The sequence below is a fragment of the Podarcis pityusensis genome (assembly GCF_964106645.2).
Source record: "Podarcis pityusensis genome assembly, chromosome: 3".
Taxonomy (NCBI): domain Eukaryota; kingdom Metazoa; phylum Chordata; class Lepidosauria; order Squamata; family Lacertidae; genus Podarcis; species Podarcis pityusensis.
The window spans coordinates 24132286-24158625 of NC_138026.1; the positions used below are offsets into that span (position 1 = coordinate 24132286).

General features: G+C 48.5%; 2 protein-coding genes across 5 annotated transcripts in view; one reads left to right on the top strand and one right to left on the bottom strand.

The window, feature by feature from the left end:
• The window catches only part of DLGAP2 (DLG associated protein 2), a 401938-nt gene extending 387312 nt beyond the window's left edge, over positions 1-14626 (bottom strand). For all 4 annotated transcript variants that reach the window (XM_080999011.1, XM_080999012.1, XM_080999003.1 and 1 more), the window contains exon 1: positions 14255-14626. In XM_080999011.1, the coding sequence (XP_080855137.1) occupies positions 14255-14272 (18 nt within the window). In that variant the 5' untranslated portion in view covers positions 14273-14626. The remainder of the gene's footprint in view (positions 1-14254) is intronic.
• A 245-nt stretch (positions 14627-14871) lies between these two features.
• The window catches only part of ERICH1 (glutamate rich 1), a 63805-nt gene continuing 52336 nt past the window's right edge, over positions 14872-26340 (top strand). Inside the window, exon 1 of the mRNA XM_080999318.1 lies at positions 14872-15013. Coding sequence (XP_080855444.1) covers positions 14989-15013 — 25 coding nt within the window. The 5' untranslated portion in view covers positions 14872-14988. The remainder of the gene's footprint in view (positions 15014-26340) is intronic.

A 26340-nucleotide genomic window follows, 5' to 3' on the forward strand; every position in this document is an offset into this window, starting at 1 on the left:
ATATCAGAGGCTAAGCAAAATAGGTTCAGAAACATCTCTGTTATTAATTTTATTTTCTGCCTTTCAGGGTCGCCTCCCAGCATGTTAACTATCTATAACATTACAGTCATAAAATAAAAGCGCAACACATCTAAAAATTGTCATAGCAGCAGATAAAAACAGTTTCAGCAGACTAAAATAATATAAGTGTAAAAGCAGATAGCAAAAATACCATATTAAAAGGCCACCAGCAAAAAAAAAAAAAAAAACTACCAACATTTTCTTTAAAAGTCTTCAAGGAGCGGTTTAAAGCTATTCATGAAATGGGTAATAAGCATCAATGTATGGAGGTAGCTAGATAGTCATGGGGCCACCCTGGAAAAGGCCTCCTTCCCAATAACTTAATAGTGGAAGGCTTGTCAGAAGGGTTTTTTTTAAAAAAAACAAACCTGGTCTTAGGAGCAAGAAGGACAGCAGACAATCCTTCAGATTGCTTGGTCTGACATTGTTCAGCACAGAGCTTTCCAAACTGTGTCGCGACACATTAGTGTGTCGGCTGTAGTGTGTATCTGTGTCACGTGAACACTTTCAGTCCCCACGCTCCTTCCAGGGCTGGAAAAGGGTCTATTTAACCTCTGGTTTGCTAGTAAAGCTGAATAACTGTGTCATGAAATGATGCATGTCTGAAAAGCTTATCACCCCAACATGAAAATTTTGGAAAGCCCTGGTTTGGCACTTTAAAAGTAACCACCCGCACTTTAAATCGGGCCTGGAAAGGAATTACTTCCCTGCTCTTGGGAGGGACAACAAAGGTAGAATTGAACCAATGGGCGAATATTCTTAAAGGACCTCTCACGTTACCAAAGCCTTCGGTTTTAGAAAGTCACCTGTTGTTAAGCAATGCCCAGCAGTTATGTTCAGCCACCCCATAAATTTGGTGCTAGAATCAGCTGTTAAGGGAGTCTGCTATACCAATACTTTGCTGAAACGAAACACCTGCATTTAGAGTTTCCTGCACTAATATCATCTTTTTCAGATGATATGAAAAAGAAAGGAACATTTTCTCTTTAACCTCTTCCATTCCCCAACAGGAAAGCGCCATTTATCCTTTTTTCCCATTATGCTAGTACTGCACAATAAACATACACTGTCTAGCATTAAATACCACGGAAACACTTGTTTGACAACCACTTCTCAGAATTCTCCTAACCAGGCCACCTTTTGAGCTAAATATTCTCATATAATTCTCTGTCCAAAGATAAAAAATTCTTTGTTAAGAATGCTGTGGGTGGATGAACAGAATAGAATCCACCTCTTTGTGCTAATATTACTGTGGCGATCAGTTTTTGAGTGTTTATCCACAAACCAATTTCAGCTGAAATCTGAAAGGGTTCATTTTGAAATCAAGACAGTCATGATCTTAACCGCACAATCCACCAAGGAATTATACTTAGCAGGCCACAATGAAATGTATGGGACCTATATAAGCATGTCCTCTTGCAGGGGTTGTGCTGGGAGTTGTGCTTTGTTTTATTGATTTGTTTAAAATATTTCTGCTACTCTTTACCAAATTTGGTCCCAAAGCCAATGTCAGGACAATAAAATACAAATCAAACATCTGGCAGATGAAAGAGAACCATCAGCTAAATTTTAAGCTGGCTAAAACCTAAGCAAACTAAAAATAGTTTTTGCCTGGTGTCTGTAAGAAACCGGTGCTGGCATCAAGTGTGCCTTCTTTGGAACACCATGGCCTAAGATATTTTCCCCCAACCTCCAAATGTTTTGGACTATAATTTCCATCAGCTCAAGCCAGCCTGACCAGTGAGTCAGGATGATGGGAGGTGTCATCCAAAACATCTGGTGATCAGATCAGATTCGGGAAGGCTGCTCTGAAATCATGGTTTCATTTATATCACGTCTTTCCTCCATCATGGAACTCATGAGTATGTAAGATGTGGTTCTCACACACCCCACAAGTGTGTGAGACATCCCATTTTTTCTTGCGAGAGAATGGTGGCCATTTTGGACACCGTGATCTTGTGCCACAGTTTCCCCTTTAAAAAGGTGTTTTGGAGGGCTGTGATCTCATGTGGTGCCCCAAAACATGTGCTTTAGGGTGCCATGCCCCCAAAAGCATTGGGGGGGGTGCAGCATGAAAACTTGTGAAATCACAGCGTCCCAAATGGCCACTGTTCTCTTGCATACACAAAAACAGGAAAATGGTTTCTGGGAAGATGGTGTCCCAGATTTTGCCAACGAGGTGTTAGAGGGTATGTTCTCAGGCAGTCATCCCAACCAGCCATTGACAACGCAGACCTGCTTAAGTACAGCAATGTGGTCACTGCATAAAAAACTGGCAATAATTAGGACTATTGTGGAAGGCAATGTTTTATTAAAAACTTAGACAATTCATCATGCTTACAATGAGGAATGCAAGGATATTTCCCAGAACTACTGTTCCAGATAAATTTTGCTGTGCTAACATGAGCGTTTAAATCCTTCCCCCAACAATTTTGCACCAAACAGGTATTTTTATATATAGTTTTATATATACTGTACATCTGTTCCAACTTGGACTCCACTCTGATTACAGTGTCTGAGACTTCAGGTTGTTCAGCCTGAGGACGTAAATGGTATTAATGGAGGTAAGAGGCTGACCACTTGCACTGGCAGCTTTCTCAATCCTTGCTGATAAAAACAGGTAAATGTTCCTGACAGGTGGGCGTAAGGTATTATAAATGCTTCAACAGCAAAGCATCCCAACCATTTATGCAAAGCAGAGGTAAGACAGTAGAAGATGTCTTCTTTAGACACTCAACACCCTGTTTTGAATGTTCGTTTTGGGGAGAAGATGCTCAAGCATATGGTGTCCTGCTCTAGGTATTCCTATTCAATCTGGCTTCAAATCTGATTTTGTAACCAAAACAGCCTTGGTTGCCCCAGAAGCCAGTTTATACTGAAGATTGTATCCCTTTTGACTTTGCTTGATCTCTTGACGACTTCTGGTGCTATCAACAACAATATCAGGATAGGTTGAGATGGAATTATTTAGTGCTAGTTCCAGCATGGAGCAATCCCCAGCATATGGTACTGAGCATTACTATTCGTTGGCAATTGGTTTATGGGATCCTACAGGGCACCAGCTTATTTCCCCATGATGTTTACCACTGACAAGCAGCTGCTGGAGGAAGGGTACAGCAATTAGGAACATAAGGGGGCTGTGTGTGTGTGTGTGTGTGTGTGTGTGTGAGAGAGAGAGAGAGAGAGAGAGAGAGAGAGATTCTTATATATGCTAACACATATATGATCAATAAAAGCCTACTATATTCTGTATAAACTCATTCCAAATATCAATATATTTATCCAAACATAGTTTGCATCCATAAGCAATCTGTTCACAAGCTGCGAGTGCCATCATGTCTTCAATCCACTGACTAAAGGCGACCATGAATTAATACATCTTCTTAACCCACCGGAGATCTGCTGAGATGTTAAAAATGTTTTACACGGCTGTACCTTCAATACATTACACAAAATGCATAAATGCACAGGACGCAAAACTTCAGAACCTTCTCTGAAATCGTGCTGTTCCATAGCATTAGAACAAAAGGCTGACAGAAATCCAGATTGCACAAGACTGTGTTTTACTGCCTAACATAATGACTAACGTCAAGATATCTACAGATAGAAACCATCTGAATGCCCAGATAGAGCTTTTGCCAGAGGGTATTGCTGCAAAAAAAGAAATGGGGGGTGGGATAACAGAGTACTTGTTCCAGTCTTAGCAGCTTCCTCTATGGGAAACCTTCTTTTTTACCAGATTAATGAGGGGAAATTCTCTCTTCAAATTTGCACAGTAGTTAGTCCCAAAGGAGTTATTTTATGGCTCTTGCTTCATTCAGTGGGATCACATGGACATAAATACTATTAATTCTGTTGCAAAAGAAAGGAGGACAAAACAGAATTATTTGGCAATGTGGAATGGATCATCAAAGGAAACCAATTTATTTAATTGAATACTTATATTGTAAATATAGAGGGGTGGGCGGAAGAGAAAATTGCCCTGAAACTCAAATAATGTTGCAGCATTTTCCAGCAGAATTCCTCATCCAAAAGTGGGTAAGAACAGATATTAGTCATCCTGGTCAATCTAGTATACAATATAGTGTTGTAATGCAGGAGAAGACAAGTTCAGGCTTTCACGACAACACCTTTGAAGTAAATCTCAAAAATCTGTAATAGAAAAAGTCATGTCAGATTAGCCTTTACAAATACCTGGTCTGAAAGACTGATACATTTCCAGAACTGCTTAACACATAAATGGAGTTTTTATTTATTTATAAAACATGTCCCCTTTATAAACAAACCTTTACGTTTGTCAGCATTTCCAAGACGTCCTTTTAGAACAGGGTAACCTATTAGAAAATGCATACAAAATCAATTTGTTGAGTGTGATTTTGGTCATTTCCCCATTGATTTCCATGAAGGGGCTGCAATTATTGGGCGATGGGCACAGCAATTCTATACTCTAAAGGTAAAGGGACCCCTGACCATAGGTCCAGTCGTGACCGATACTGGGGTTGCGGTGCCCATCTCACTTTACTGGCCGAGGGAGCCGGCGTACAGCTTCTGGGTCATGTGGCCAGCATGACTAAGCCGCTTCTGGTGAACCAGAGCAGCGCATGGAAACGCTGTTTACCTTCCCGCCAGAGTGGTACCTATTTATCTACTTGCACTTTGACGTGCTTTTGAACTGCTAGGTTGGCAGCAGCTGGGACCGAGCAACAGGAGCTCACCCTGTTGCGGGGGTTCAAACCGCCGACCTCCTGATCAGCAAGTCCTAGGCTCTGTGGTTTAACCCACAGCGCCACCCGCATCCCAATTCTATACTCTACTTATACCTAAATAGGAGATAGATCACAACTATGCTAGTAGAACAAGGAATGTTATCCTACACCTACTCAGTTTTGGGGGAGGGCACATACAACCTGGGGAAAAACAAAAAATGGCATTCCTGTGGAGCACCACACAGAGACTGTGACAATGATGGTCATAGAAGGAATCAATAGGAAACTAATTTCTTGTGTTACGTCTGGGGCAATTTGTGCCACTAACAGGAATAAAGCAAGAGCACTGCAGTGCCACCCACATCCTCCCCTTGATTCTGCCTCATTTCAGCCACTCCACCACCATAGAGACACTGACCGAATGGCTGCACCAGTGGAATGTTCTAACAACTGATCTGGAGAGTTCTACTGGGATGTCTTTAATGCTAGCAGCACATAATTGAGTTCTGCAGGAATGGCAGTGCTTCCAACAAATCTTATGGTCCCTCAGCCAGTGTAGGCTCAGGAACCGTTATCTGTGGGAGAAATGAGCATCTTGTTTTAGGGAAACAAGAATTCTATCATTACATTGCTTGCTAAGTTTTGCCAATGATTTTTTTCCCCCTGCAATGCAAAAACAGTGTTTTTATTTTCTTGCTTCGGTTAGAAATAATTAGGATGTGTCCCATTATGCTTCATAGCAGAAGGAATGCTGACTGCATGCCTAGAATCATAGCCTTACAGTACTAGCGACAGAAACAGCATGCAATCAAATTAATAAACCCAATGGATAGTAAGTAAAATTAAACTCTCTTATGTTTGAGTGTGCAGTACCAATCTACTTCCCTTGGGGGAAAAGGGGGGACAACGACAAGAACACACTTCTGCTGCTGTGTGTGTCATTCATAGCATGAAAACTCTTCATCCCACGCAGGTCTGAAATAAAAGCTAGGTTAGATATAAAAGGAGATTGGGACATGCCTATGTTTCATTCCACTTAGATTCTGTCCCAGCTGTTCTGCGTTGCACATATATTATTATTTTTCTAATGGCAAAAGGAAAATATATTAGCACTTCCATCAACGGGGCTGCATCAATATGGAATGTGCTTCACAGATGTGGTCTGGTGTTGTCGTTCACCTGCATATCATGAAGTGATGGTGGAACCCATGTTCTGCAGGCTTTGTGGCTTCCATAAGGCCACAGGCTCCTTTTGAAGGTTTGGAAGTAACAGGTTATAGAACGACCTGCCTGAGACCTAGGAAGAACTGCTGCCAGACAGGGTAAACAGGTGGTCCAATAGTATAAAGGCAGCTCCTTATACAGTCATCTGGTTCAATGAATATCCATACAGTACTGTGGAATGAAAACCATGGGTCTGCTATGACTAGCTTTAAAACTGAATTCTGTCTGCCAAATTCTGGGTTGTTCTAAAGTGTGAATATGTATTGAATCATCCATAAAACCATGATGCACATATGGATGGTACAAGCCAAGAGGGTTTCAACAAAGTTGTTTCATAGTGGAGAAAATTATCTTTAGCAACAAAAATTTAAACATTCAAGGGAGAGTTTCTCTCCCTGCCAACACCACCCCAAAAGATTCCTAAAACAGTACACATTGATTATATTACTCATGCTGACAAGAAAGATTTGATTATACTGGGCAAAAATGCATTCTCTGTAAGAAAGAAGCTTCTAATATAATCTGCCCTGAAAAACCAAGGGGGAAACAAAAGAGTACAAACAGATCTACCCAATGCTGATAGACTATATCAGGCATGGCCAAACTTGGCCCTCCAGATGTTTTGGGACTACAACTCCCATCATCCATAGCTAACAGGACCAGTGGTAAGGGATGATGGGAATTGTAGTCCCAAAACATCTGGAGGGCCAAGTGTGGCCATGCCTGGACTACATGATAGCCAATTTAAATTATAACTTCAAGGACAATGCTATTTGACAAGGTGGAGTTAGAAATAGGGTCTAGTGGCCTCTGTTTCAACATGCCTGTTGAAATAAAATAAGTTCACTGTTGATCACCCGACAAGCTAGCAAGGTCTGTCCTGTTAATAAGATTGAATTGCAGCAGCTGTTCTCCTTTGACTCATGTAGTTGGAAAAGCCCCCAATGACATATACTAAGATCAAAAAAGCCATTTCAGTATTCAACTGCCAACACCGTCTAGAGGATTATAAGAGTTGTAAAAGAAAATTGATTTTACTTGATGTAACTGCATTTTTAATTGTTCCTGGCTATTAAAAATAGGCGTACCATCAGTTTTATCCCTCACTTTAAATTTGCAAAATTATTGCATTGATTCTTCAAGTTATGTAATTGTCCAATAAAGTTACCCAAATTTAAAGCTTTGTAAATGTAAAGTTTGTTTATCATTCTGTTATACACATAACACACACACATCAATTGCCAAAAGAAAATATTCAAAGTGGAAAAGGAGGTGGGTGAGGACCATTGGCAAAACAGAAGGAATACCTTCTAGGTGAGTGGTCCTTATATGTCACATGTATGCACAATTCCCTCCACGGGAAATAATGATAGACATTTCCCTACCAGGAGGGGTGAAAGCTGATTTAATTGTTTTGATTATTGCAAATAGTTACAAAATTATTTGCCCCAATCTAAAGCTTTTACATGGAAGTAAATCACACTGATTTCAGCCTAATTCATATGCTCACTAAATGTATTGGCACAACTTTTACGTGGTGAAAAAGGGTTTCTTCGAGATTTAAATAAAGCAGATTACGATGGTGATATGCATTTATTTAGCGGTTTAGAGTATCCCTTGCATTTTCCACAAACTTAAAGCTAAAGCTAAAGGTAAAGGGATCCCTGACCATTAGGTCCAGTCGCGGACGACTCTGTGGTTGCGGCGCCCATCTCGCTTTATTGGCCAAGGGAGTGCATGGAAACGCCATTTACCTTCCCACCAGAGCAGTACCTATTTATCTACTTGAACTTTTACGTGCTTTCAAACTGCTAGGTTGGCAGGAGCAGGGACCGAGCAACGGGAGCTCACCCCACCACGGGGATTCAAACTGCTGACCTTCTGATTGGCAAGCCCTAGGCTCTGTGGTTTAACCCACAGTGCCACCTGCGTCCCTAGTAATTCTTAAAACCATCCTGGATGGTTGGTCAGTATTCTTATCTCGCTATTGAAAGTCAGGTGCAGATACAGAGGTTTGTCTAAGTCACCAAGTGAGGTCATGGTTATGGTGAGATTTGAACTTGGGAACTGGGGCACAACGTCTACGCACACACACACACACAGAGAGAGAGAGAGAGAGAGAGAGAGAGGCCTTATAACCAAAGGTATACCCAAATATATATTATTTATTTGACGCCTGGGCTTCTTTAAGAAAAAGGGCATGATAGCAAACCCCCAAGTAATAAAACATCTTAAAACTTCTAAAAAAAACATTTAGAAATAAGTATAACATGGTTGCAGGCTGGGAGAAAACTCAATTTAAAAGGCTTATTGAAAGCAGATCCTCAGCAAGTGCTGAGAAGACAGAGGAGACTATGCATGTCTTAATATTTAGCAGGAAGGAAATCCAAAAGGAATGTGCGCCACAGTACTAAATGCCCGATTCCTGTATTGTGCAGAACACATCTCCTTATAAGATGGTATTGCTTGCAGAGCACAGTGATCAACTGGGTATGTAAGGGATGAGGTAATCTTTCAGGTGTCCTGGCCCTTAAGAATGATCACATATGGGTCTTGAAATATGAAGGCATACTCCTTCACTTCCACCACCCTAATTAGTGTCCCTCACAACTTACACCAGGGGTGGGGAGACTTTTGCAGACTTGAGGGCCACATGCAAGAGGCTAAAGTTGTCCAAGCAATTAATGCAAATAAATGCAAAGTCCAAGGTCGCACTTAAGCCAACCAAAAGTATTCAAGAGATTTTTGATGGGTATGTCCTGGTAGAGAAGTCTTACAGAATCACTGTCGGCTCCTGGGGCTGAGGTTCCTTACTTACATAGACAATACATCAACTCAGATGGTGGTTCTCAAACTGTAGTAATCCATGCTAAGTCACTTCACAAAAAGACATGTTTAGCTCCACAGGTGTCAGTCCTAAGCCCGCATACCATGAACTAAGTCACAGGCTGCATGCAAACTATACATTTAAGGCACCTCCAAAGCATATTTCCCTCCCCACCCCAAATAATTCTGGGCACTATTGTTTGTTAAGGGTTTCTGGGAATTGTAACCCTGTGAGGCAGAAACTACACTGCCCATAATTCGCTGAGAGGAAGAATGTGCTTCAAATGTACTTTAAAGGTGTAGTGCGTAGAAAACCACAGTGAACTTATTGGAACTTACTTCCAAATACAGTGGTACCTCAGGTTAAGTACTTAATTCATTTCGGAGGTCCGTTCTTAACCTGAAACTGTTCTTAACCTGAAGCACCGTAGCTAATGGGGCCTCCGGAGCACAATTTCTGTTCTCATCCTGAAGCAAAGTTCTTAACCCAAGGTACTATTTCTGGGTTAGCGGAGTCTGTAACCTGAAGTGTCTGTAACCCGAGGTACCACTGTACAATGGTACCTCAGTTTTTGAGCATCTTGGAAGCTGAACGTTTTGGAACCAGAACACCAAAAACCCAAAGTAATTGCTTCCATTTTCAAATGTGCCTCGTAAGTTGAAAGACTTCCACTGCGTTTGTTTCTTTTTTCTCCATTGACTTTGCCAACCACCCTTTGCGCCTCGGTTGTCCAACGTTTTGGAAGCTGAACGGTCTTCCGGAACGGATTACATTTGACAACCGAGGTACCACCATAGAGTAGGCTATAAAGGAAAGCAGATTGCTCATTTATCAATGCTCACCCATTTCCGTGTTAGTGACCTCGCTGCATTTTAAACTGGTAATGCGCACACAGCCATGGTTAGCATTGCACTGTAAAACTAATGCAAGCACTTCTAGAAAGCAAAAGTAGTGCTAAGTAAATTAGTGCCAGAATTAGATCTTTGATAAATAACTGTATATGTCTCCAAATCACTACATACAAGCTAGTTCAATACTGAACAATGCATTGGAATAAATGAGTCATAAATCATGATATACTTGCAAACTCCAACCTTAAAGACAGAGAAATCTGGAAGTCTTAAAATGCTGCTGAATGTGAGTGGGAGACTTCTTTCCCAAGATGAATATTTAGTGCAATTCAAATGTCATTATAACATTTGTTACATATAGCAGCAGCTACAGGACTATTGAAAACACACCAGTTGTGATCTTTCCTGAACACAAGAGCTATACATTCACTTGCAATCCAATAGAAGATGGTTGTTCCCGTTGAAATTGCTTTAGTCAGGAAGTAACAGCTCACATGGGGAGTGAAACAGACAACTGCTGAGTGAAAAAAGTGAATTCTGTGGGACTTCTCAGTGAAAATGCATAGTATTTGTCTGCACATCTATCATGCATGAAGTAACTAGGGCCCTGAACAATGAAGAACTAAGGAATTTCTTACAGTTTAGAATTCTATAGCTGGAATGAGAATAATGTGAGAATCAGAGGTAGATAATGGAGAATGTCAGAAATGGAGTTACACACATTTAGTTCCATTTCTTCTATCTAGGTTACATTAACTCCATCTGTCTCAGAATGTGACTTATGGAGTCTACTGTACTTATGGAGGTGTTTGTGGTTAGCTGAGGAAGTCATAACAAAGCCAGGGAACATAGGCATGAAAATGTTTTTTTTAAAAAAATCAACAGGAAAAAAATATAAATCTGATGAAAATTGTAACGCCCCCCCTTAGTATGAAGTAGGCATTTCACAACTTGTGACCTATCAAGGTGAACACAACCCAGCTGCTACGTACGGTGGCCCTCTAGGACCATGATTAACCTGCCACTCTCAGGCAGGAAACAGGAAGCTGGTTAAACAATTGGCGTCTAGACCGTAATATATTAAAAGCATTCTATTCAGACCCAGTTTAAACTCTGAACTTTGGAGTGTCACAATGCTATGAAAAACCATGAGTAGCCATCATAGTGAAGCTAAAACCTCACTGTTTCACGATCAAAAAATGTCTGCACTCTCTATTTCTATGGGCATTTTGAAATTTGAGGCGCAATCAATGCTTTGTTCATCAAGCCAATTTTGCCCTGTTTTGTGTCTCTTAACACTGAAAATGCTACATGGTGTATAATGCTACTCTGACTCCTAACAATGCCGGACTGTGAGTCACCTGAAATCACCAAAGGACAATTTCAATGCTGCATCAGCAACTCCCCCTACCCCATTAACAACTTCTTCCTGAACTGCCAGCACTCTTGGTTCTTCTAAACACGTGCTATGTGACCCACTCAATCCCAAGAAGTCCTATATAGAAAAAAGTACTCCTCCAATAAGTAGTGTGAGAAAAGAGAGGCTCCTCATTGTTCTGACTCCCCCCCCCCCCCATGGAGAAAAGGGCGAAGAGGGCTGTCCCTGCTGGGAGATCAAGATGTATTACAGTATTGTCTTATAACTTGCAGGCCATGTTAGCCACGCCACCTTACTGCAAGTGATTTGATTCCCACGTGCGGGTAGAGTCACAAGCGCTGGATTATTTCTGTCTCCGAACTCCGTAAAGAAACCGACAACAAGCGAGAGTTTGCGGTCCTGCTCTTTCGCTTTGGGGGAAGAGCCGCGCAAAGTTCGCGGCGGGATTGCGAGCCTTGCTCTGCCAAGGATGGAGGCGCCGGGGCCTCACCTTCGCCCTGAATCACAGACGTGCGCGCCGTGTGAACCCGCTTGCCTTGGCGCGGAGCTGCTTTCCGCACACAGGACGCAGCCCCCCGCGCAGGAATCAAAGGAACTCCTCGCCACCGCGAAACTCTCCCCGCAGCTCGGCTACCGCAAAGCGTGAGGGTGGGTGGGGGACCAAGCGGCGCGGTTCTTGGGCAATGCCTCGGGGAAAGGACGCGCGTGGGATTGGCTCCTTGCCTTGGATGGAGAGCGAGCCCGGGTTTGAAGGCTGCAAGCCGAGATGAAGGGATCTCTATCTGGAAAGCCCTCAAGCCCAGGATCTGACATCCCTCACCCCATTTCAAGCCCTCCTGAAGGATTCATGCTTGCTTGCATTGCTAAGGGAACAACAGGAGCAGAAGACGATGCATTTTGTGTGTAGAGAGATAGAGAGAGCACTGAAGGTGGAGGGAGGAGGCGGTTAATAGCACACACTCCCCCCCCCCCGCTCCACAATAGTTTGCCAGCTTTTTTCTGGCAAAGCAACCCTTCCAACGCCCTCCGAAATCAGCCTTAAAAAAAAATATAATAATTTAAAAAGAGAGGAGTCGCCGGTTGCCTCTTCTGCCTGCGGGAAGTGAGGGTGCAATTTGTCCGGGCGCCCCTGCTTGCCTCAAGGCACCACGAATCTGGCTGACACACACGTGCATGTACGTGTGTCCCCATTGCCCTGGGTTTCTCACGAGGTAGCGCTCCTTTCGCTGAGCTTCAGCTTGGTGCCACCGAGCTGCACCGTTCTCAATTTGTACTTAAGCGCGTCCAAAAAAAGCAAAAAAATAAAAAAAGCACCCTGTCATGCCTTGCGAAGCACGGAGTTTCTCGAGTTCTTTCTTCTGCATTGAAGCTGGTCGGGCAGACCCCTCCGCTTCCACAACCAGAGCCCCCCGCCCAAGGAAAAGCGAGGCAAGCGGAGAGAGCTCGCGCCAGCAGTAGGAGAGGACGGCGCTCGGCGCTGCCTGGAGCAACGAGGCGCACAGCTTCTTCCAGCAAGGGCGCATTGGACCGCAGCAGCAGGAGGAACACAGAGCGCGCGCGCCCGCGCACACGTCCCTCTCGGCCCGACACCTTCCTGGTGCCATCCCCGGTTTTGCGCTTGGGGGGCCAGCAGCCTCACACATGAACTCGACCTTCTCCGCCCCAGCACCCCCCTCCCTCTTATTTATTTCTCCCTAGTTAGAGAAGAGAACACTCCACAGATGCACAGGCACCTCGGTCCCAATAATTCCCCCTCCCTCGTTTATAACCACCACCCCAGAAGCATCTCCACATCCTCAGCCAGCTCCCCGATTATTTTGGATAGAGACACACACCCTAATCAGGGGCGCACAATGTTGCATCAAGACCCTCATTTCCCCCCAGTTGATCCTGGGGGGCGAGATACCTCACTTCCACCCTTCCAGGTACCTCTGCAAACCCCCAGAAGTTACCTCCGCATCCTCCATCTTTCCCTCGTTTAAGAAACTCCACATACACCTTAGCAGCAGCTTAAAAGCCCACCACGTTATTTCTTGGAGGTCACACACACACCCTGTGTACCCAGACTGTCACTGCAACACTAATCCCCCCCCCCCAAGAAACGAATCAGTTTTGGGTGACGAGAGACACCCCCAACTCACAAAATGTCACACCAGCGTTTTTAGTCACTGTTAAGTCTGGTTGTGCTTGGAGGGGCCTCGCTTCCGACCCATCACCCAAGTTGCCTCAACAGCCCCCCCCCAAAGAAAACGTCCCTCGGCATTAATTTCGGGGCCTCTCTCCCCCCAATCTTTCACCCCAAAACCCCTCGAACTGTCTTCTTCCATTCATTACTCCTGCCCCACTGCTGCTTCCTCTTTTGTAGTTGGCCCCCAACAGCCCCCCCCAAACGAAAGCTGCTCCTTCCACAACCACAGATGGGTTACACCAGAAGCGCACAGAATATCCCTAAAATGTGCACCCCTCACCTCCCCCCCCCCCAAAAGCCGCTTGCAGGAGTTGTGCCCACACAGCCCAGCAGCACTCCCGGGGCGACTCCCACCCCCAGCAAACCCCCCCCCAAAACTCAGGAGTGGCTCTCCCCCCCCCAGACCCGAAATAACCGCAGCCCCCACTAAAGCGACCGTCCCCGCTGCCGCCACCTCCTCCTCCTCTCTCCCCCCCACCCCAACCGGGAGAGGAGCAGCCCCCGCAGCAGCTGCGTCTCCAGCCCACGGCAACGCTCGCACGGCAGGCTGCCGCGTGGAGGGGAGAAAAGCGAGGCAAAGCCGGGGCAACATCTCTTCCCCCTCCCCCCCCCCGCACCAATACACCGTTTCACTGAAACAACCCCAAGCGGACAGCACCGAGGGAATGCACGCCGAGCCAAAGCCCAGCGGCAGCGACGGCACAGCGCCGGTTCCTCTCACAGCTCCGCACTCCCCCCCCCCCGCGTGACTCAATCCTCGCACCCCCCGCAGCTGGAACCCCACCAGCTGTTTCCCTCGCCTCCCGCTCCCACGGAGTTGTGCAGCGCCGTCCGGGATGCTTGCCGGCTCGTTCGCACCCTCAGTCCAGGTTGCGCCGGGGATGGGCGCTCGGGGGGCACCTCCACTTTTCCCTTACCCCCACCCCGTTTTCTCCCGGGCGGGACTCCACCATTCCCTGCTCTCTCTCTCTCCCTCCCTCCCCTCCCCGCGCCCCACCGACCGACCCTCGACGCCCTTACCTTTTTCAGCGCTGACATTCTAGGGCACTATTCGCTTAGCAGAGCGCGGGGTGCATGCTGGGCTCGGCGAGCCGGGCGGAGGAGAAGCCGGGGCAGCAGCGGGACGAGGTGGCCGAGGGATGTTGGCGGGAGAGAGGCGGCGGCGTGAGGTAGGACATTATATCTCCCGCGTTGGCTCTGGGCTTGTTCCCCTCAGGCACACAAACCCGCGCGCGCTAAAGTAGCTGCTGCAGCGGCTTGCTTAATACTGTTCATTCCCCTTCCTTTCCCTCCCTCTCTCTCCCGCTGTCCATGAGGTGGTGCTGCTATTTGCTGCCGCTGCTTTAAGCGACTGCTGCGCTGAGCTTCGCTCGCCGCCGCCGCCGCTGTCCAAGCCGCCCTCGAGGCGGAATTCTCACGCTCCGCGCAGGCGCGCGCGCGCTCTCTCCCGCCCCTCCCAGAAGGCGCGGCATGGCTCTGTCCCAGGCACGGGCGGGTCAGACGGAGCGGGGGGGAGGCCTGTTCCGCGATTCGAACGCCGGCTGCGTGGAGACCGCCCCGCTCCATGCGCCCCGGACCAATAGAGAGCCGGCTCCCCTGATGCTGGCCACGCCCCTCAGCCAAAGAAGGAGGAAGCCGGAGGGCGGGGACGGGTTGTTCAAGGAAGCGGAGCGCGCTGAGCAGCAGCTGCTTCTTGCAAGCAGGATAAGGAGAGCGCATTGCACGGGATTCTCCGCGCGCGCTGTCCGTGGAGGATGGCTCTCAGCAGGAGGACGGAAGGTGAGGGCCAGAGCACGGAAGGGGAAATGGCTGCATGTGCATGCAAGATGGGAAACAGATTGTGGCCTCGGCTTCTAGGCAAGGGAGGTCTCTGGCTGGGTTATTGCTCCGAGGAGGGCGGTGAAGTCTAGTTTAAGTGGGGCCACCTTTGGGTGCGATTCCAGGAGTGGGGGTGATGGTGGTTAGAGCTGCCGGCAGGCATGGGCTTCTAAAAGCTTGCCAGGGACTAAGGACGTTGGGGGGGGGGGATTCCCAGGAAGTCTCCAAGAAGCGATAGTGCGCGCGTGTGAGTGAGAGAGAATTCAAGCGGCTTGCAGGGACTCCCAACCTGCGATCGGCTGGCAAAGGAAACCGGCCGGGGGCTGCGACGGCTGACAGGTGAAAACCGGGCTTCCGTGAAGTTGTGCGAAGCTCCTGGGATTCCCAGGCAGACCCGTCTCTGTCGATGTTGGACTTGAGGAATTGGTTGGAAAATGGCTCGTGCAGATAGATATTAGACGCTGGTATCTAACACCTGTCAAACTAGCAAAAATGTATAGGACGATTAGTAAAATCTGTTGGAAATGTAAAGAAAAGGATGGTGATTTTTACCACATGTGGTGGACATGCGATAAAATGAAAGAGTTTTGGGAATTGATCTATAATGTATTTAAAAAGATGTTTAAATACACTTTCCCAAAAAAAGCCTGAAGAACTATTGCTAGGTTTGATAGGAGAGGATATTAAGAAGACGGACCAAAGATTATATATGTATGCTACGGCAGCTGCCAGAGTTTTGATAGCCCAAAAGTGGAAAACACAAGGAGATACCAACTGTAAAGGAGCGGCAGACAAAGTTGGTCGAGTACGCGGAATTAGCAAAACTGACACAGGATTCGCAGTCAGGAGGAAACAAAGTACCAACAAGAATGGAGTAAATTTATGGTCTATATAAGTGAGAACTGTAGAAATTTGAAGACGTTAGCAGGACTGAAATAAATCTTATGTCATGGTTTAGTTTTTTATTAAGGAACTGTGAATTAAGGATTGGAATAAGAAAACCTGCGGAAGGGAAGGAGGGAAGTCAACGGCTCTACATAAAGACAGATGTAAAAAGACTTGAAATATTTGTTTGTTGGTGTTGGTGTATTTGAAATGAAAACTTAATAAAAAGCATTTTTTTAAAAAAAAGGAAAATGGCTCGTGCAGTTGTTCGAGGGAAAGAACCTGAAAGAGTTCTGGGAAGCCTTGAAGCAAAAGGTGGACGTTGAGTGCTGAGAAAATGCTGTGAGTTGGTGGTCTTGGATGGAAGTCACATAGAAACAAGTTGGAAGGGACCCTGAGGATCATCTAGTCCAGCTCCCTGCAATGCAGGAATGTGCAGCCGCTGTCCCGTATGGGGAAGTCTGTCTGTTGTTTCCTCATTTTCCAAATAATGCATCAAATGTTTTCAGAGATTGGTAAAAGTACCTGTCAAAGCGGAGTTGGCATTCCAGCCACAGGTGGGAAGCACCTTGGCGTGAACTGGCCTGCATCACCTGGACATGGCAGCAAACCAGGATTCCATTAATAAAAGTCTGTTTACTAAACTGAGAGGACCGTTCCCAGTGTACTGTTGTTCTAACTTCTAGACTCATAATATGGAAGTATAAAAAGTGTTGTGGTGTGGGAAGACAACCTGGGGACAGCCTGGGGAGACTGGGAGCACTCCAGATGTAGTGGACTCGGGAGCATACATCACTATATTTGGGAAATGCATTCCTATCATTTGACAAAATGGAAGCATCAGTAATGCATATGAGGGCATTGCGGCATGAAGTGTAACCATTCTTCCTTGGTGGAGGTATTTATTTCCAGGCAGGTATGGGAGAGAAGCAAAACAGAGAGCATCATAGAGCTGTGTGTATATGTGAGTGCTTGGCCATTATGGTGTTATGGTTGTCTGAACCATTGCGATTGCTAAGGGTGGCCTACTTAGGGCCACACTATATATTATGTTAAATGTGCAGCATGCAACACCCAATGTCTTTTATTTACTCCTGGTATGCCCCACAGAGGACCTTAAGGTCCATGGATAACCATAGTTTAGAGGTCCCGGGCCCTAAGGAAATCAGACTATCCTCCACCAGGGCCAGGGCCTTTTCAGTGGTGGCTCTGACCTGGTGGAATGCTCTGTCCCATGAGACTAGGGCCCTTCGGGATTTAACCTCCTTCTGCTGGGCCTGTAAGACAGAGCTATTCTGCCTGGCCTTTAATTTGAATTCAGTCTGATCTTTTATTTCCTTTCCCTTCTCTTCTCTTCCCTCCCCCTCCCCTTTTATGAAGATTACCTGCTCTGAGACCCCACAGCTAATTCTCCCCTGGCCTCCTTGCTGGCCCAAGTAGGACCAGCTAGCCCTGGTGATTATCTAATGTTTATTGGATGGATTTTCCCCAAATTGATTTTTGAACTTTGAATTTTATTGTTGTTCATGCTTTCATACTGTATTTTATGCTGCTTCTATGTTGTATTACAATTAAGTGTTTTAAATTTGTTGTTAGCTGCCCTGAGCCCGGTTTTCTGAACCAGGAAGGACGGGGTATAAATAAAAATTTATTATTTTTATTATTATTATTTTCCTTATTTAATTGCAGGCACTGTACAGGTAGCAGACTGTTCTTTGAGATCATAGTGTGAGGGGAAGGGAGATCTAACACACACACACACACACACACACACACTACAATTCTGGTGCAAATACACATGTTTGTTTGAAAAAGATATATCTTTATTTTAAATTTCATGCAGAACACAGCTACAACAACAACAATAATAACAACAGCAAACAAACAAAACAAACTCACTTCCATCACAGAGTCCAGTTTCTAAACACATACATCTATAAGGCATTGGGGGAGGTAGGAACATTGTTGCCAGTAGGAGCTTTGTTGCTGTTGAGCGTCATAGGTTTTTTTTTTGGGGGGGGGTCATTAAACTCACAGCTGAGGGCACTAAGGTTGAAATTCCCTTCCCCTCATACTGCAGTTCCAGAGAACAAAAGTCATCCTCCCATACCTGTAATTAAATAAGCGAGGGAAGAACCCACACACATAATTGCATGCTGTGCATTTAGAATAATGTGGGGCTTGGATCAGGATCTGCGTTTTAAAACAAGGCTGGGGAAGTTTCTCCCAATTGTGTGGAGATGAAGCTCAGAAGAAAAATGGGAACATTGCACGATGGGAGATCAAAGATCTCATGGTGGCGTTACAAATGGATGAAACTCAATGGTTAATCATAGCTGGAGTAGACACAGTGAAATCAATAGACTGGACATGAGTAGGACTTAGGTGGCTATTGCCCATAGTTTTTTGGCGGGGAGGGGAGATACATTTTGGCTACACAGAAGTGTGTGCTTGTGAAGGCTGTGTGCAAAAGAAGTTGTTTGTAGAGTAATGTATATATCTGAAATTATTATTGTCAAGGCTGCCTCAGGTCTCAGCTCACAAAAGACCAACGCCAATCTCTTCTTATATACAAAAGTGTTTATTGCAGTTCATTGTTTGCTTCATATCCGAGGCGCGCAGCCCTACGTCTGTACGCTTAGACCGTTGAAGTCCCCTCTGAGTCAGTCCCTCCCCTGCACCAGTTTAAGAGCCTTGCGCTGCTCCACCTCTTTCTCTCTTTCCTTTTCCTCAGGGTCTTCCTGCCCGCTGGGGTTTCGCCCCTCCTGGATTCCCCTGACGCGCTATCCCCCAACTGCTCTTCCCCCCTCCTGCGGGCTTTAGGACCTGGCCCTTCCTCCGGGCTCCCTGTACTTCCGCGCGCCTCTACATTTGAACTTGGCGCGCGCGCCCAACCTCTAACTTTCCTTTTGACAGTTACACTACTCCCTTCACTACTCCCCTCCCCTTCCGGGAGGGTGGCTTGCTCCGACCTCCCTCCCTTCTCTGCTGCCGGAGCTGCTTCCCCTGATACACTGGAACCTCCACCCCCTTCGCTGCACTCTGGCGGGGAGGCTGGTCCTGACGCCCAGCTGCCACTTTGGGATCCCCCGCTGGCCCCCTGTTCCTGACACGTCCCCCCTGTGGCTCCCCTGGCCTTGACCACTGGCGCCCCCTTCTGGGAATCCTCTGATTCGCTGGAAAGACTCATGGAATCTCTTGAGTCATTGTCATCCTCTTCCTCGCTGTCCTGGGATTCATCCCCATCGCTCTCCATCTCCTCCCTACCCTGTGCCTCTGTCCCTGAACCCCTGACATCCATCCCCCCCTCGAAGCCCCCCCTTCCCCCCTCCCGCTGCTCGGGCGCAGGTTCCGGGAGCTCCGTTGTAGCAGGGGTAGATGCTGGATACAGTCTGTCGACGTCGATCTCCTCTGCTTCCAGTTCAGTGTATGAGTGTTCGAAACCGGGGTCCTCCCCCAACACATCCAAACCCTTCCCTCCCCCTGTTACTTCAGGCGATGCTGCTTGCCAAGGCTCCCTTCGCCACCCCACTTCTGGTTGATCGTCCCACCAATAAGAGCGGTCCGTGTCCACCCCCGAGCACAATCCCCTTGGAGGGCTCGATTCCGGCGTGGTCTCCTCTGCGGAGGAGAACCCCCGGAAGGTGCTGCCTGAAAGTGTGGGCGTAAAAAGCCAGTCGTCAAAATACTCCGCTGGCATGGGCCTGTGTGGGAAGAGTGCATGGAACTCGTCTTTAAGAAGAGGTTCCTCCAGAGCATAATCTGGCACCCAACTGTTGGCGCTGGCCGGGGTACCTTCCCTGGCGAGGAGGTATTCCACTCCCTCCTTCCCCCATCTCGAGTCCAGAATTTCCGTGACCTCGTTGAGCGTCGGAGTCCTCGGTGACTTCCCCCCCCGGTGACTTTCTACGTGGGTCTGGTGCCGTCCCTGGCTCCTGAAATCTGTGTGGGGCCTTGTAGGGTGTAAGCACCGACCTATGAAAGACCGGGTGCATTCTGGAACCTTCTGGGAGGGTCAACCGAAAAGCTACGGGATTGATCCTGCCCTCAACTTGGTATGGCCCTAGCTGTTTGTGTCCTAGCTTCTTCTTAGCTAACGACTTGGCCGGCACCGCCTGGGCTGCTAACCATACCCAGTCCCCCACCTGGATGTCTTCTCCTGCCCTCCTGTGCCTGTCTGCCTGCACTTTGTAGGCGTGTTTAGCTAGTTCCAAGTGCCGTCGTAGCTCCTCGTGGACCTCCTGCAATTCTGCTGCTAAATGCTCAGCTCCCTGCGACTCCCCCTGCGTCGTTGTCTCCAACGCCGGGAAGGTTCTGGGATGTCGCCCATTGTTGGCGAAGAACGGTGTCACCCCCGTTGACGCGTGCTTCGTGTTGTTGTAGGCAAACTCGGCCATCGGTAAGTAGTCCACCCAAGTTGCAGGCTTTTGATTGGCGTAACATCGCAGGTACTGCTGCATGATGGCGTTGACCCTCTCCGCTTGGCCGTTGGTTTGCGGGTGTCTCGCCGATGCTAAGTTGATCTTGACATTCAGGATGCCCAGGAGTTTCTGCCAGAAACTGGAAATGAATTGGCGACCCCGGTCGGACAGGATGGACCGCGGTAAGCCGTGCACCCGGAACACGTGGTCTATGAACAGCTTGGCGGTCTGTTCCGCTGTTGCCACCTTCGCGCAAGGAATGAAGTGCGCCATCTTGGTGAACAGATCTACAACCACAAGCACCGCCGTCTTGCCCCGCGAACTGGGCAGATCAGTAACAAAGTCCAGCGCCACCCTATCCCATGGCTGTAGTGGCGTCTCCAGCGGTTCCAGCAATCCCGCTGGCTTCTTGTGCACTGGCTTGGACCTCTGACAAGTGTCACACCTGGCGACGTAATCCGCGACCTCTCCCCGCATCTGGGGCCACCAAAAGTCTCTGGCTACTAAGTCCGCCGTCTTTTCTTTGCCGAAGTGACCCGCGCTGGGTGCGTCGTGTAACTGCTGTAGAACCTTCGCGCGGAGATCGTCTCCCGGCACGTAGAGAGCACCTTTGCGGGTCAGCAGGCCGTCGCGTATCTGGAATTCGCCGTCCTTTGCTGTCCCTCTTCGCACCTCCTCCATCTTGGATTGTGCAAACGGATCCGTCTGTAGCGCGCGTCGTACCGCGTCCAGGTCCACGGCGGCGGAAGCGCATGCCCACGCTTGCGGTGCGAAAATGTGCCTGGCTGCCACTGGTGCCGCTTCCTCGAGATACTGCGGTTTCCTGGAGAGCGCATCCGCTATGACGTTGTTGTCTCCCGGGATATACTCTATCCTGAAATCGAAATCTGCAAAGAACTCCGCCCATCTTATGTGCCTCTGGCTCTGGAGCTTCGCCGTGCGCCAATACTCTAGGTTCTTGTGGTCCGTGCGGACCTGCACGGTGTGCTTGGCTCCGATGAGGAAGTGCCGCCACGCCTTGAAAGCCGCGTGGATGGCCAACAACTCCCTGTCCCAGATGGTGTAGTTCTGTTCCGACTTGCTGAGCTTCCGGGAATAGAAAGCGCAGGGCCTCCAGTTCCCTTGCGGATCTTCCTGCAAGAGGACGGCCCCCACTGCTCTGTCAGATGCGTCAGTCTCAACCCGCATGGGCCTGCCGGGATTCACGTGTAGCAGCTGGTCTTCGGACGCGAAGAGGCTTTTAAGTCTCCTGAAGGACTGCTCCGCCTGGTCCGTCCAGGTGAACTTTTTCTTCTTGGAACTGAGGGTGTCCGTGATAGCTGCCGTCTCTTTCGCGAAACCCCTGATGAACTTGCGGTAAAAGTTGGCGAAGCCGACGAACCTCTGGACCTCCTTCCGATTGGGCGGGCTATTCCAGTCCAACACCGCGCGGACTTTGGCGCTGTCCATGGCTAGTCCCTTGTCGGACAGCCGGTAGCCCAGGAAATCCACCTCCGTCACGTCGAACTGGCACTTCTCCAGTTTGGCGTAGAGTCTGTGCTCCCGTAGCCTCTGCAGGACCTCCTTTACGTCTCTCTCGTGAGTCTCCTGCGATTCTGAGAAGATCAGAATGTCGTCGAGGAAGCATACGCACTTCTTGTAGAGGAGTCCTGCTAGCACGTGGTGCATGAATGCTTGGAAACAGTGGGAGCCATTTTGGAGACCAAACGGCATAACTCTGTATTCATAGGTGCCCAGCGGCGTGAGCATGGCCGTCTTCCACTCGTCACCTTCCCTCATGCGTATTAGATTGTATGCTCCGCGTAGATCCAACTTGGTGAAGATCCTCCCCTTCCTCACCGTCGCGAGCAGGTCGTCAATCTTGGGCATGGGGAAGGCCTTGGGCTTTGTCATCGAGTTTATGGCCCTATAGTCCACAATGAGCCGTTTTTGGGGCGTGTCCTTCTTCCTCACGAAAAACACAGGACTGCCCCCCACTGCCTTGGATTCTCGGATGAATCCCCGCTTCAAATTGTGATCTATGAACTCCCTGAGTTCCTGCATCTCATCTTCAGACATGGAATACAGCTTCGCAGTCGGCAGCGTCGCCCCTGGTAGGAGGTCAATTGCACAGTCGTAGGGCCTGTGGGGTGGTAATTGGTCAGCTTCCTTTTCGCAGAAGACCTCCAAAAACCCCTTGTACTTGTGGGGCACCGCCTGCACCATGCCGAGATGCAACTGCTGCCCCTCCTCCTGGCCCTCCTCCTCCTGGCCGGTCTGGATGCAATGTTGTGCGCAGTAGGACGAGCCAAAGGTGAGCTGCCGCTGGTACCACGCTAATGATGGGCTGTGTCTATCCAGCCAACTCATGCCTAAGACTATAGGCGTGTCTGACAGGCGGGTGACGTTGAAACTGATGACCTCGCGATGATTCCCGATCTGCAGCACCATGGGTGTCGACTGCTGTACCACTTGCCCGCCCAGCAACTTCCTGCCATCTACGGTGACGACATTCAGAGGCAGCGTGGCTGGTAGAAGCGCTATGCGATGCTGCTTGATGAACTGCTTCCCCATGAAGTCTGCGTTGCTCCCTGAGTCAATTGTAATGGGGACTTCCAGGGTGAGTCCATTAGGTAGCTGGAGAGTAGCAGTGAGCTGTACCACTGGCTTGGGTGGTAAGGGATCTGTAGGCTGCAAAAGCGCTGGGGACTGCTTTACTGACTCGCCTGGCTGTGCCCCAGCATTCCTGCTTCCAGCCAGGCATTGTCGTTTCCCTGAAACTGCTCTCCCTGTAGTGCTGCTTCTGTTACTGTTGCTAAGGCTGCAGTGTGCTTCTGGAGCCTCTGGGGACACTCTTTAGCCATGTGCTGTGCACTGTCACAGATGTAACACTTCCTGGTGCCTCTAGGAGGCTTCGCCTTGACTGCTCCGGACGCTGAGGCTCCGGCAGCTGTCTGAGCCTTTGCACCACCCAGCTCCATTGGTTCCTCCCCCTCCCTCAGCATAGGCGAGGGATTCGTACATCCCAGGTCCCTGGGAAGAAAAGGAGGCGCTCTAGCTGGTGTGTGGACGTGACGCCCGTCCTCACTGTGCCAAGGGCGTTCTTTGTGGCGCACCCCTATCGTGAGTGCCCTCTGCACGACGTCTGCTAGGGTTTGAGGTCTGTCCCCCCTGGCCAACTCATCTTTTACGGAGCCATGAAGCCCCTCCCAGAACAAGTCTCTCACTGCCAGGGAGTCCTTTTCCCAGCCCAGCACATTCAGCAATGCAAAAAAGCGAGAATGGTACTGACGCACTGTAGCCTTGCCCTGCCGCAATCCATGCATCTCCTGGCGCGCCACATCAACGTCAACGGTAGATTGGAAGCAAGCGTCCATGGCTTTGATAAATTCGTCAGAGTCCCTGCGGGCAAGACCATCTTCGCGCCACAAATTGCGTAACCAGGTTCTAGCTTCCCCATGCAAATGGGACACAATAAAGCCTACTTTCTCCTCCTCATCTTTGAAGTCTTTCCGAAGCAAATGCAGCGCGTATACGACGTCTGCTCTGAAATTGGGATAATGCTTCAGGTTCCCATCGAAGTGGGCTACTAAATTGCCCCCCCTCCGTCCGAGTCCGATTCCCTCTGATCTGGACCCCGGGAACCCCTCTTTGCACGCATGATCCCACCTGGCTTGCAGATCCTGGCATCGCGCTTCTGCTTCGGCAACTGTCTTCTGAGAGACCACTACCGCAGTGGAGAGCTCGGCGACTGCGTTTTGCAGGGACGCTATTTGCTCCTCAGTAGTCATGTCTGCCAAACTTCGTGAGCTTTGCAAAAAAAAAATTTTGCGGTTTCTGTTGAGAGGGGACTTACTGTCAAGGCTGCCTCAGGTCTCAGCTCACAAAAGACCAACGCCAATCTCTTCTTATATACAAAAGTGTTTATTGCAGTTCATTGTTTGCTTCATATCCGAGGCGCGCAGCCCTACGTCTGTACGCTTAGACCGTTGAAGTCCCCTCTGAGTCAGTCCCTCCCCTGCACCAGTTTAAGAGCCTTGCGCTGCTCCACCTCTTTCTCTCTTTCCTTTTCCTCAGGGTCTTCCTGCCCGCTGGGGTTTCGCCCCTCCTGGATTCCCCTGACGCGCTATCCCCCAACTGCTCTTCCCCCCTCCTGCGGGCTTTAGGACCTGGCCCTTCCTCCGGGCTCCCTGTACTTCCGCGCGCCTCTACATTTGAACTTGGCGCACGCGCCCAACCTCTAACTTTCCTTTTGACAGTTACACTACTCCCTTCACTACTCCCCTCCCCTTCCGGGAGGGTGGCTTGCTCCGACCTCCCTCCCTTCTCTGCTGCCGGAGCTGCTTCCTCTGATACACTGGAACCTCCACCCCCTTCGCTGCACTCTGGCGGGGAGGCTGGTCCTGACGCCCAGCTGCCACTTTGGGATCCCCCGCTGGCCCCCTGTTCCTGACACGTCCCCCCTGGGGCTCCCCTGGCCTTGACCACTGGCGCCCCCTTCTGGGAATCCTCTGATTCGCTGGAAAGACTCATGGAATCTCTTGAGTCATTGTCATCCTCTTCCTCGCTGTCCTGGGATTCATCCCCATCGCTCTCCATCTCCTCCCTACCCTGTGCCTCTGTCCCTGAACCCCTGACAATTATCCTTTGTAGGCAATGAAAATAAGCCAGTTCTGGTAGATTACAAGGCTAGGTTTCCTGCAGTGTCCAAGTACTTCCATATCAACATGTTCCATCACACCTGGGGCAGTCCTAACCTTCATTGTGTCTTTCTGACAGATGCTCTCCCAGGCCACCACTGCGGCAGTCCAGTATCCCACCCCAAGTGAGCTGGGTGGTGTGGAAGACTGACCTGACTATAGGGTCTCCTTTCAATGGTGCACCAGTAAAAGAAAAAAGAAAATGCAGACCTGGCCCCAGAGGAACCCCACCCAGGCTTGCCCAAATCCTCTGCCTGCTTTCAGTATCCAGAATTGAAAGGAGATGGGCTGTCTTGACTCCTTAGCAGCTGCCAGCATCTCTGCCACAAATGCTTCTGACCCCAATATAGTATAGCTGCAGTGTGCGTAAGGCTCAGAGGTACTTGGGTAAGAAAAAAGATGACAGCCTGTTGGACTGATGCTTTCTTTTTAGCGCTGGTCTTACATTTAGGTTTATATATATTTAAAAAGAAAATCCTGGCGTGTGGACCTTGACAGTTGCCCACCTTTGCCAGGGGCTAATTCTGGGCATGGTTTGAAGTATCTCTCTTTAAAAATAAAAATAATCATTTTTTATTAAAAGTTTTTGACCTAAAATACAATAAAAGCCAAACTAACCTAGAAAAAATAAGGGGGGGAGAGCAAGAATAAGAAAAGGAAGAAAATAAAGAAGAAGAGAGAGAAAAGAACAGAACATAAATACAATCCCCTCTGTCACAATTATGTCTTAACCCTTATCCCCCCCCACACACACAGCGAACCCTTCCAGCAATCACCTGGTAGCTTCCCCCAGCCTCCCACCCTGGGAGATTCCCTGTCCCTTGTCCCTCAGACATGGCCCTTCATCTTCCGTCCATCACCTTTCTGTGTATAAAAGGTAAAGGGAACCCTGACCATTAGGTCCAGTTGCGGACGACTCTGGGGTTGCAGCACTCATTTCGCTTTATAGGCCAAGGGAGCCGGCGTACAGCTTCCGAGTCATGTGGTCAGCATGACTAAGCTGCTTCTGGTGAACCAGAGCAGCGCACGGAAACGCCGTTTACCTTCCCGCTGGAGTGGTACCTATTTATCTACATGCACTTTGACGTGCTTTTGAACTGCTAGGTTGGCAGGAGCAGGGACCGAGCAACGGGAGCTCACCCCTGTGTATATATCTTCATTAATCTAAAAAACTGAACTGCTTGAAGTCTGTCTCAAGTCTTTCCAGAAATTGAAGTGCAGTGGGTTACTGCTCCAAGAGTTGCCTTTTCTGATCTTCAGAGAGTACTCTTACTGTGGCTCCAGTGAGAAAGGAACTGAAGTC